The sequence below is a fragment of the Trichogramma pretiosum genome, unplaced genomic scaffold, assembly GCF_000599845.2.
Source record: "Trichogramma pretiosum strain Unisexual culture from Peru unplaced genomic scaffold, Tpre_2.0 scaffold82, whole genome shotgun sequence".
NCBI classification, from domain to species: domain Eukaryota; kingdom Metazoa; phylum Arthropoda; class Insecta; order Hymenoptera; family Trichogrammatidae; genus Trichogramma; species Trichogramma pretiosum.
The window spans coordinates 227,036-239,567 of NW_019640889.1; the positions used below are offsets into that span (position 1 = coordinate 227,036).

General features: G+C 48.3%; 1 protein-coding gene across 1 annotated transcript in view; it reads left to right on the forward strand.

Annotated features, from left to right (window-relative positions):
* Positions 1-1,439: 1,439 nt before the first annotated feature.
* The window catches only part of LOC106650130 (transcription factor mef2A-like), a 65,977-nt gene continuing 54,884 nt past the window's right edge, over positions 1,440-12,532 (forward strand). Inside the window, exon 1 of the mRNA XM_014367968.2 lies at positions 1,440-3,070. Coding sequence (XP_014223454.1) covers positions 2,645-3,070 — 426 coding nt within the window. The 5' untranslated portion in view covers positions 1,440-2,644. The remainder of the gene's footprint in view (positions 3,071-12,532) is intronic.

The following is a 12,532-nucleotide window of genomic DNA, read 5'->3' on the forward strand; positions in this document are numbered from 1 at the left end:
CCGTGTTATGTACCGGTGATTTTAAGTATTTTCGTGACGTCATCGGCTGTATATATGTTTTTAATTAATAACTTATGTACCGGTAGGATGATATAACTGGGAAAATACCCCGACTCGCCATTTTTCGGCCAAGATACGCTGTGCTTCGTGCCTGCATGTGTCCGATAAGCTTGCGCTCGTGTATATAATAACGAGCGCACGATATATCGAAATGTTTTCTAATTGAAACAAAGAAAAAAACCAGAGGAAGAAGCGAGGAATAAAAGAAAAAAAATTACCGGCGTAATAAATGGAAAATTTTCGAAACCGACCAACGGGGGAGGGAGAGAGAAAGGTTTTCTGGCTTCGTTAAAGGAGAAAAAGCGAGAAAGAGAGACACGTTTGCAATACATGCAAACACACACACACACACACAAACAGACACACGCAGAGAGAGACGAATACTTTTACAAGGAGAGGAGATTTTGACATTGCTCAGTGCTATACTCGGGACGAGCGCAGCAGAGTGTGTGCATGTATGCGTGATGTATACAAATGCACACGTTATGTATAGGTAGTAGGAGTATATGCGCGTGCCGCCGGCCGGTGTACGTACATATATACACAAGCAAGGCTCGCGTGCTCCGCTGCACTCACACAGTCGCAGCACGTGCGCGAGCAGCTCACATACATAGATATAATACGTGTATAGGTGCACGAATTGCACACACAGCTGCAAACTGCGACGACTCGCAGTCGAATGCGCTTAAGGGGGAACGATTCTCCTCCGCGCAAAGGTAGGATGGAGGAGCAGTTGGAGAGGTAGGGTATTCTCACACACACACGTACCCACACGTGCGCAGAGAGTTAGTTTGAGCCGTGCGGGTGTCTAATGGAGGGGAGGCAGTCGTTAAATGTGCATATCGTGCCTTGTGGGTGTGTACGTATCTGTGTGTGTGTGTGTGTGTATACACGTTGACGCTGGTGGGTGCCTCGAGCCATTAGCTTGTGTATGTGTGTAGTGTGTACTCGTATCGGTGCGAGGGGGTTTTCGCGGCGCTGCGACTCGCCGCCGCTACCGTAGCGACTCATAGTCGCAGCGCCTCGTTTCCTCGGCTTGCCATCCAATGGGAGTAAGTAGGTCATAGCTACGAGCCAATGGGCTCGTGGTAGGGGTTGGGTCACGTGGCTTTGTTGTTATCTATCAGCTGTTCCGAGGTACCCGGCCGGCTCCGAAGGGGGCATGCGCATCGATTCGCCACTCCGCGCCCGTGTGTCTGTGTAGCCGTGAGCTGCCTGTATCTACGCGAGTGGAGGCTAACTGTGTGCGTGCGAGCGCCCCGTCCGTGCGTATGTGTCTGTGTGAGCGCGGAGAGCGATCGAGGAGAGAGAAAACTGCTGCTGCTGCTGCTGCTCCGCGTATATACGCGAATCGTGCGGAGAGCGACGATATACTCCGCTTGTTCCTTACAAGTCAGTACCTCCCGATACGTTGTCAGCTGTGCATCGCCCGCGCGCTCCCGACGTATATACCATATATATTATACATATACAATATAACATCACGTATATAGATAGCGCATTTATACATCTATATATTTGCATTCGTCTACACACAGACACAATACACGCTCGCATCTGCACACAAGTACACACAAATTAATGCGTACATATGCCAGTGCACTCTCTGTATCGCAGGTGTGTATTTAAAGTGTGTGCGCCGTTGTGTTTTTTTTTCGGAGTTTTGACTGTGCATACATGTGATTCGCAGCAGTAGCCCTCCTGTTTACCAACATACAGACTGCTCTGTCGTCTGACAGCGCTTTCTTTTTCTCGCTCGCTCTCTTTTAATCCCTCGTTCTCCGTAATAATTATAATAATCAGATACATTCGACTCGCGAATTTCGGCAAGAGTAGCAGCAGCACAGCAGCGGCTTTAGAGTGGCTGTTGTTGTTGTTTGTGCTCCTCTCTCTCTCCGCTGTGCAGCGCGTATGTTTATACGTGTGAGTCTCCGATTTATGCATCATCGCAACAGCGAGACCCGATCGCGTCATATACCATGTCCGATTATTCTAGCTTGAAATTTGACGTTGCTCGATCGGTCCAGAGGAGACGCCTATTGAATATTAAGTCGACTAAGAAAACCCGCCGACTGGGACTCTGAGTGCAATATAATCGTGCAATATTAAAGTAGAGAGAAGAGAAAAGCTCGAGTGTGTTGAATAAAAAAAAAGACTGTGCTTGCAGTGCTGATATTCGTGCAAGCCGGAACTGTGGAAATTTAAATTAGAAACGAAAAAGTGCAATATTTGATTAGAATTACGTAAATCAAGTGCAATAAATAAGTGTGTTATAATAACTCGTGTGAATTGTGCAGTGTGTGCTCGTTTGCAATCATTGCAAAGAGATAAAAATTAAAAAGGGAAAAGAACCAAACGCACACTGGCGTCGTCACAAGTGAGTAGTAGCAGCAGCGCGACGGCCAGCAGCAGCAGTGCAGGACAGCAACAAGCTGCGGCCGCTGGTGCAGTCGTTGTTAATGCTGCGAGTGGTGCTGGTACCGGTACGGTGCCGGTCATAGTGCGGCGACGTCGACGTCGTTGCATCAACAACAACAACAACAACAATAACAACAACAACAATAACAACGAGAACAACAAATTGATGCAGCTTCAGCAGCAGCAGCACATCATGTCGACCGGCAAGAGATTGGCCAAGCGCAGCATAATCGGCACGAGGGTCTGCGCGCCGGGCCGCGACGGCAAGTATTACTCGGGCGCGATCAGCGCCGTCAATACGCCGAATTACAACAGCGACGCGGCCGGTGGCCTGTCGATCACCTCGTCGACGCGCTACTCGGTGCGCTTCGACCCGGTGGTGGGCGCCCCGGACTCCAAGTGCGAGTACTTCGATCGCGACCTCATCGGGCCGGGCTTCGGCAGCGTGATCGACGCCAAGCTCGTGCCCGGCCAGAAGGTCTTTCTCACCTATAACGGCAGAGAGATACAGGCCGAGGTCACCCAGCACCGACAGCAGCACGACGAGGTCGACGTCAAAATCACCGTGGCCCCGGCCAGCAACGGCCAAGAGGTGAGTCGAGCAAAGAGAGCTTAAGCTTCTTTTCCTCAAAATCAAAAATTTCCATTATCTCTTTTAATCATGTCGAATTCTCATTAAACCTTCTTTATCTCTCCTTTGTCGCCTAACGTCGATTTTCAAAGTCAACTCGCCGCTTCGATCGCGCTCATATAGAGAGAGAGAGAGCCCCCGAGCTTTGACGACATTGCGCATTGCTGCTGCACGCGCCGCAAGCAGAGAGAAAGATAATGTCAGCGTCAGCTATATAGTTATACATACATGCATAAAACAAACGCGTGCGAGTGTGTGCGCGAGCGTGTGTCCCTGACAAGAAGTCATATATCCTTGATACACCTTAGCCGAACAGAATTGCACTCGCAGCTGCTGCTGCTACTGCATGCGCCGGCAATTCCCTCTCTCTTTCGTCTGCGCGTTGGCAAAAGCCAACTCTCGGAGTAGCATATACCTAAGCGAGAGAGGAGAGAGAGAGAGACCTCCGATTCTGCACAACGACGTCGACTACGTCGGAACCGGCGGGCGCATGCGCTGCCCGCACACGCACAGAGAGATCTCTCTCTGCAACAGCTCGCTTATGTACGCGTTTGTGTTTAGGTGTGTGTGTGCGAGTCTGTATGTGTGTGCAGCCACACACAAGCAAGCTATGTGCTAATCGTGAAAATTAAATTTTCCTGACCTCGTTCGCGCGCTTGGCCCATTTTCTTCCATTGTGCGAGAGAGGCAGAGAGGCAGGCGCGTTCGGTCGAGCTCGCTCGCGCAGGCATACTATAATGCACGTATCTCTCTCTCTTTCTTTCTCTACTTGTGCGCTACGTGAATTCGCGTATTTATCGTACCGATTCCCCGTGTGCGTGTATTATAAAAATGTATGCGTGTGCCGCGAATCGGCATCGCCGAATGACATAATTTGGTCGACGTCGACGAATAAAAAATGACGAGCTTTTTTTCGCATACTTTTTTATTGGCCAATCAAACTACACACACCAACTGCCCGCTGTGGCTTGGATTTTCACGTCGGATGAGCGGATTGAGCAATGCACCGTGTATACACCGAAAGCTCTGTAGTAGTAAGAGTATATGTAGGCGAGAGGGATGCGAGCGAGCAAGCGAGCTTTTGTACGCGATGCCAAAGATAGAAACGAGAGAACGCATATACGCACACTCGCACACGCACAAATCGTGCCGGTGGACTCGAGAGAACGCGAGCTTTTATATTACGACGTACCGGCCGGCTATTCTCTTCGAAAGCTCGCAGAGGCGACAGAGACATTCGCACACGAGCAATATAACGCGTTATCGGCTTTAAAAAAAAATGTGTCATTGCAATTGGAGCGCTCGCGACGCGCCGTGCAAGTGACATATATTATACAGTAGGTACACAGCGCGCGCGCATGTCACAGCTCTTTGAATTGCGTAAGCGCGAAATTTCGCCTCGATTTGGAACTCGGCGCAGTGAGATATGTGCATATGCGGGCGCATTTTTATACGCATGCGATGCTCTCTCGCGCTCGATGCAAGGTTGCCCCGTGTGTGCGTTGCGCTCGGGTGCGGTCGCATGACACGAGGTACTATGCTGGCTCAAGCACGCGCAGGCAAGAGAGAGAAAGAAAGAATTCGACGACGACGAAACGGGAGGGAAAAAAGCACAACGATCGCGGGTTTTTCGCAACTGGCGCTGCTGCTCTCACAAGACAGAGAGACAAATAATAATGGTAGATTATAGTGCGCTGCAGCAAAGACTCTCTAAGCTCCAGTTGCATTTTCAGTACATTGCGAACGGAGCGAGCGAGAGACAAAGAGCCAAGACACACGGAGAGCAACTGCAGCGAGGCCGTACAGACACTCACACAAACACATACACATGGATTTGCTACGCGCGAGGGGCACGCGGGGCACAGAGAGAGAGAGAGAGAGAGAGAGAGATCGAGGCTCGACTCGATATTATAAGTATATATTCCGTGGGAGCGCTAATGGTTCATATACAGCTAATATTACTGCGACCATAGAACAAGGAGGAGAGAGAGAGAGCCTAGAAATATAGGCTTGCGAGTACGTTAAAGTAGCCGCATCGTCGTCGCCGCTGCTGTTCCGCGCTGCACGGCTCTCCGCAAAAGTTTACAACTATCCCGAATGGATGTGTGCGCCTGTATGTGCATATAATAACTCTTTCTTTCTCTCGGCTGTGTTCTGTGCACTTATGCACTACAGCCTAGCTCTACGACTCAGTGGCTCTTTCGTCGATTTGCGCTCTACTCTCCGCATGCTGCTGCTGCACGGCCTGTGGTGTGGTAGTATTAGTAGTAGTAGTGCTGCGCTTTTGTTAAAGTAGGTCATCCACACAGAGATCGCGCGCGCGCGCGCGGTGGCGGCGGTGGCTGCTGCTGCTGCTGCTCTATACAGCTGCAGTGCTGCAAGCGCGTAGGTCAGGCCTTTATATCTCGACGTCTGTCTACGTATCTCTCTCTCTCTCTCTCTCTCGTTCGCTCTCTCGTTGGTGTGAGTGCAAAAGTGAGAGTATATGGCAAGAGAGTGAGTGAGCGAGAGAGAGCGAAAACTAGAACTAAATGTGTGCTGTTACAAGCGCGCACACAAGAGAGTGAGAGAGATAGAGTGGAGGACAACCGGCTTTGGGTGTTGCTGCTGGACGCGTATAGCGCGCGATTGAATACATAAAACGTCGCTGCAGCCGCTCGTTATAATGCCTACACGCGCTTTTAAAGCACACACATACACAGGCCTGCCTGTAATGCGCCTTCCATCGATGCATATAATGCCTCGACGCTCTCTCCCCGCGGCCCCGTCCGTTTTATTATAGAATACATTTGTCTTTTCGCTTAGGTATTATGTAGCACGTAGTATGCATGCTCACGCGAAGGTGCATCGGATACCGATGCAATAACACACTCGCTCACACACTAGCACAGCCGCGATGCATCGGGCGCGCGCCGTTAGTGCAAGGCGTTAAAGATCTTGTGTAACCGCAGCTCGCTCGAGAGTGAGTGCACCGAGCGCCATTCGAAAAAAGCGGCCTGCGCATGACGTATTTTGTACGTATAGTCGCGTGTGTTCCTTGCACACACATATCCCTGCGTGGAGCCGTGCTGCATACACACATATAGCACTTTCTACCGCGAGCAATACCGATCTCTGCCCCGCGCGCCGCGTATACAGCGAGTGGGGGAGTATACACGTAGCTCGTGTACAACTCTATGTACGCGTGAAAGTATGAAAAATCGGTAGCAGCGGCAGTCACCTGGTCGCGCAAAAACTCTCTTGCGCAATAATAATCTCTCTTTCACTCTCCACGTCGTGTGTGTATGTGTATGTGTAGCTACCACCGCGCCGCTTTGTAATATATAGCTGTACATATATTTCGAGGACTATATAACGACGCAGCGAAATATATAATCTATGTACAAGCGCGAGCGCGAGCGTATGTAATAATTACGGTCCGTATCGTTTTTTTCCTTTTCGTAAATCACCCAAATCAGCTCCTAACCAGCTCGCGCGCGAGCTTATTAACGATCTCTCTCTCTCTCTCTCTCTCTCGAGCCGGGACATTTTTCAATACAGACGTTATGCCTTATAGCTTTATACTACGATACGTACATATATAAATACATGCGGCAGACACAATCTCTTTAAAGTCATGGCGCGGGTGTCGAAACCTCTAAATATTCGCGCTCCGTCGCCTCTATTATGTTATGTCGTAAGTCCTCCCGTTACGTACCCTCCTCCTCCACCGCCTCCACCACCACCAGCAGCAGAACAAGGCACCTTCTAGTCGCAGGCTCGCCACGACTTTCGCGAATCCCGAGGCCCCTCGCGCGTTTGCCTTGCCTTGCCGCTGTTACCTTGCGATCGCTAAAAAATTTTCCCGAGAGCTTCTCTCGAATTTTCCTTCGTACGTGTATTAGCTGTACGCATATTGTGTTCCACACGACGACGACGACGACTAGCGCATCCGCCGAAGCTACTGTACTGCTGTAAATATAATGTAATGTGCACCGATCGCTTCAGGAAGTGAGTGCTACATAGCAAATGCGACTTCCACGAGATATGCACAGCTCGCGCACACGACTCTTCCTTTTTCTTTTTTCCTTTTCTCCAACTCGAATTACCGCGAGATCGATCGATGAAGAGAGATATGCACTGCGCTCGTATATATCATAGCGTGCAACTACTTACTGTACGTTGCAAGACGTTTACTACGCTTCTTACATTATTATGCCACGAACGAACGCACCAAGTGCACGGTGTAGTAGGTCTTAATATGTATATGTAAGCGACTCGTCGCCGGCGACGACGAGCAGCTCCTCTCATAAAATGTGCAAATAGCGCGACTCGAGTTGCTGCTGCTGCTGCTGTAGTAGACGTTAATTTGCAGCCGTTCAATATTCAATGTCATCAGAAACGTTGCCCGCTTGCGCTCCGCTCCGCGCGTGCACTATACGATGTATAGATATATTGAAAAATAGGATCGAGCTGCTACCGTATAGTCGCGGGGCTTTGTCTATTGTTCCAGAATGTCGCCGCCGTTGTTGCTACACTACTGCTACTGCTGCTCACGCTTTCATATACATACAAACGAAGCGAAGAAAGAAAAGTTTCAGAGCGCAAAAATCGATCGCACAAAATGCCGGCCGGCAGCAGAGCTAGCATTAGCGGAGCTCACAGAAGCAGCGGTGCACAGCAGCAACAGCAGCAGCCTATATATAAGCCTCGCTAACTCTATATGCACTTCTAAAACTCTCAACCGTACGTGTATGTGTGCTTGTGCGTGTGTGTGTGTGTGCGAACACGCGCGTGTTTGCAATACTTTTATACATGCCTACGTACGTATACGTGCATAGGATGATAGAGCACAAGGCATGAGGCAAAGCTTTTTCCTAAGGAGGTCAGTGTGTCAGGCCGTGTCCGGGGCTGCTTGCTCCGCTGTTGCTGCTGCTGCCGCTGCTGCCGCTGCTACTACTACTACTGCTGCAGCAAAACTTGCGTGTCTGTATTAGTATAAGTAAGTGTGTGCGTGTCTGTGTGTTAGCATGTGCCATGGTATGGAGTCACACTGGCTCGATGCTATTGCGCAAGCGACACACGCCAAGAGTGTGAAAGTATGTGTATGTATAATAACGGGGGAGGAGCTTTTTTCGCGCCTCGACATGCATATGGAGCGTGTACAACGACTTTGGTGTGTGCAAATGTAACGTGCTGCACAGAGTTGGTGTGTACAGAGAGAGAGAGAAAGAAATTGAGGACGAGCAGCCGTGTATATAGAAACAGAAAGAGAGAGAGAGGAGAATTACATACGTGTTAAACGAGCCGTCAGCTGATTTTACATTACAGAACGCGAACGAGCGCGAGCTACACTACGGCTAATGGGTTAATATACATGTTAAAACGTATATAATAACGAGCTCTGCTGCATGATCATCTCTGCACTCGCATGCGGAACTGCTAGGCAGCAGCGCATCGAATTTTTTTTTCCAGTGCACATCCACGCAATAATCTCGATGCAGAGATTATTACTTAGGAGCAGCAGCTGTTTCTAGCTCTGCGTTTCGCTTCGGCATAATAGAAAACACGTTCAGATATATATTTTTGTAAGCGCATATTTTTCTTCCTCTCTCTCGCGAATATGATTCAGTTGATGCGCGCGGCGTATATAATCGACGTCGTCGTGGGTGCATTTCGTCGTCGACGTTATTGTTGTTGTTGTTGCCTCGCGCGCGCGGTGCAGCAGCAGCAGCAGCAGCAACTCTCAAGGCTATGATACAATATTGTAAGCGACGCGGCGCGTGTATAATACCGCATGAGCCGCAACTCATAACACACAACACAGCTAAGCGCTTTGTTTGCGCTACACTGTACAGATATAATAACGAACATGTGCCAAACCAAAGTGAGTGCAGATTTGACAAAGAGAGAGAGAGAGAGAGAGAGATAGATTAGAATCATTCGAGCTCGAGCTCGGGCTGCGGTGGCCTAATGATGCGCGGCGTCAAGAGTCGCGATGAAGCAGCAGTTAGTCGCGCGAGAGCTTTAATATCAACAGAGAGGCACATATGTGTGACAACGCGATGATTCGCTCGCTGCCCCCGATAATATTCGGGCTAAAAGAACAAAACAGAAAGAAGAGAAAGAAATAGCAAAAAAAAAGGAGAGCAAAGCGAATCACGCGAATCGCGACACATCTAGTCACATGTTATACATTCTCGCGCTTTTACATTATAATAATGTAGTGGTATAGTAATATATGTGATATATAATATGTATAGCGCGAGCGAGTGAGAGAGAGAAAACTGATAAGCAAAACCACGACGACAGACATTTAATATAGGCGAGCGAGAGCTAGTTATTCGATGATAATAATTTCACTTTCACGTTCGCGCGCGCTGCGCTGCGCTCTATTATATGTGTGTGTGTGTGTGTGTGTGTGTGTGTGCCGTGCCGCGTGCTGTATACGACTTTCGATTAATCTTATATAGCTTTTGCACAAGATGATAAATGCCGCGCCCACCTTTTACAGCATAGGCACACAGCGCCGAGAGTCGCGCGATTCGTGCAGTCTCCCTGTATATCACGTATATAATACTGCCTATATAAACTTATAATATGTTGTGTGTACACATTACACGGCGAGTACACATGCACACACGGACACGCGAGGCTCGAATGCGACTCAAGGCCGACTAGACAAGTCGCTCCCGCGGCCGCCGCGCTGCCGTCACTATATATATGCTGCACATACACTGCCTCGTGTGCCGCGATTGATGCAGTTTGAATTTTGTGCAGCTGTTTGACCTCTCCTCGTTAATCAGCTTTCCTCTCTCTCTCTCTCTCTCTCTCACTTTTTTCAATCAATTTCATCGCGTATACACGTTTGCGCGATTGTATATAGAGTGAAAAAAGTGCGAGCTAATCTCTCTCTCTATATATTATACATTATAGTACGTGTGGCAGCTAGCACTATAACCGTGATCGTATAATTTCTTTGCGATGATTTATTACTCGCTCTAAGTTATACAGTTACGCGCGCTCGCGATAATATGTGGCACGCAACGCGGAAATATTTATTTATGTTTTTTTTTATCTCTTGCTCGCTCGCGCGCGCACACACACACAACTCACTCGCTCTCGCTGCCATGGTCGTGTGGAAGTAAATTTGACGCGTAAAGAGCTCATTCTTGACGATCGCAAAGCAAAGCACATGAAGGCAGCGGCAAAGAGAGAGAGAAAGAAAGAAAGATATTAAAGGCAGGCGCAAATGTGTATATTATAAACGTCGACGATCGGTGTGTGCACATATTGCAGAGTGTCTGTCTGTGTGAGTATGCATACATGCACATTTATACGTTATACACATAGAGAGAGAGAGTGACGTCAGTCGGCAGAGGCGCAACGCGCGTCGAGGCAAACGCGGCTATACGAGAGGCAGAATGGCACAGTGACACCAATTTATAAACACAGACACACACGCAAAAATAAGCCGCAAAGTATATATCAGAGACTATCAGAGCTATTTCGCCGGCCGGCGTGGCAGATTCTCTCGTTATATATACACGCCTGATATATATAGAGTGAGAGTTTTATATTACTCGTTTTGGCTCATGGCTATTTTATGCGCGTACACAAATATTACACGTATACATAATCACGGCCGAGGCGATCGCCAACGCACTCCGATTTTTCGTTGTTTTTTTCCCCATTGTTTTTTTGTTGTTGTTTTTGCTCATTCGTCTCTTCAACCGCGAAATATTTGCCTTTTTATCTATAAATAATGCGACATTGTTATTTATGTTTGTTACGATTTGCTGCCTCGCGATCCCTCGCCGGTTACGAACGTGTATAAAACAAGCTTCGTGTGTGCTCTCGCTACTGTACGTATCAAGCATGAGCGAGCAATTCGAGCTTCGGAGTCTAGTCGAAAGAAAAAAGTCGAAGCAGCGTAACGACGCGCGATTGTAATTCTCGCGATCCACCTTTTATATATACGCTTATACGTGTAAGTATTTCACGCTGTGGCGCTATATATGCACACAAGAGAAAGCCGGCCGGTGGTGCACACATGCATTGCACACGCTATGCTACTCGCGTTAGCATGCCCATAAGCGCATAGAGAGACATTTAAAGGCTCAAACTTTTCGCGCAGGTGGGAGATCGTATACATAGGTGGTTGGCTACAATACATGTGTGCATATAAACGTTAAATCATCCTTTCGCGTCTAGCTGCTTGGCCGCAGGACTCTAGAATACGTATATGTATAGAAGCTCGGTGCAGGATCGAGTACACCACTAGGAGGTAGATATACCTGACGCCGCCGCAACAACGCAACGTTTACAACGCGTATAGCAGGCAACATTTTCTCTTTCGCTAAATAATAAACGACCGCCGCGAATATACCGGCCGCGCGCATGTCGTATCCTATGCTATATAGATATATACACCAGGCGCACCACTGCACCTATGGCTATTTCTCTCTTTCGCGGAGCGACTGCACAATCGAATCTGCTTTGTCATACTTAAGCAGCGTGGCGTGTATTCATGTGTGTGTGTGTCTATGTACTCTATGGGACTATAAGTGTACGAGCGCAGTCCTTAGATGGAAAAGCGCGCGCAGCGGTACGCTACGTACGATGCAAATCGCTCCAAGCTCTCGCCATTAACTCTTTTTCTCTCTCTCTCTTTAAAAAATTGCCGCGGCGCAGCTGCACACAACGCACACACGTGCGCCAGGAAACGTACGTACGCACACACACAGATTTTTATAATAGACACGGGCGCGTATACAAAAGCTCGCCGCTCCGAGTCGATTTTCGATATGAAAATTTTCCCTCGCGCGCATTTGAGAAACAAAGCGCGGTTGGAGGAAAAATTAAGCGGCTAATCGCCGTACGTATTGGGTGCAGCAGTAGCAGCAGCTAGGACTCGAACGGGGGCATTTATAACAAATGCTCTTCGTGTATATATTTATAATAATGATGATGATAATAAAGACATCGGTGCCTGTACACGCGCTTGAGTCATAATGAAACTTTGCTCGTCGTGATCGCTTTGGATTTCCGCTAATTTCGAAAGAAAGAAAATTGTTTGTAACCGCACGCGCGCGCACGAGCCGAGAGTTGCACATTTTCTGAGCTGTCGCGTACATACATTGTATATAGTATGCGTGCAGTTTTTAAGTTTGTGTATACACACGTACACAGCTGCATCGGACGTACAGCTGATTCAGCATTGAAGAGAAAAAAAATCGAGAAAGGAAAAAGAATGAGAAATGTCACACACAAAGGCTGCTGCTGCTGTTGCTCGAGGTGCACGCGCGCCGATTATATCGTACATTATATACATACGTGCATTTACGTACACCGTGTTTATGTATTTCTTTTTTTTTGGATTTTCTTTTTTTTTCAACGCAGTATAAACATAAAAGAATCGGGATCGGCGATCGAGTTTTATAT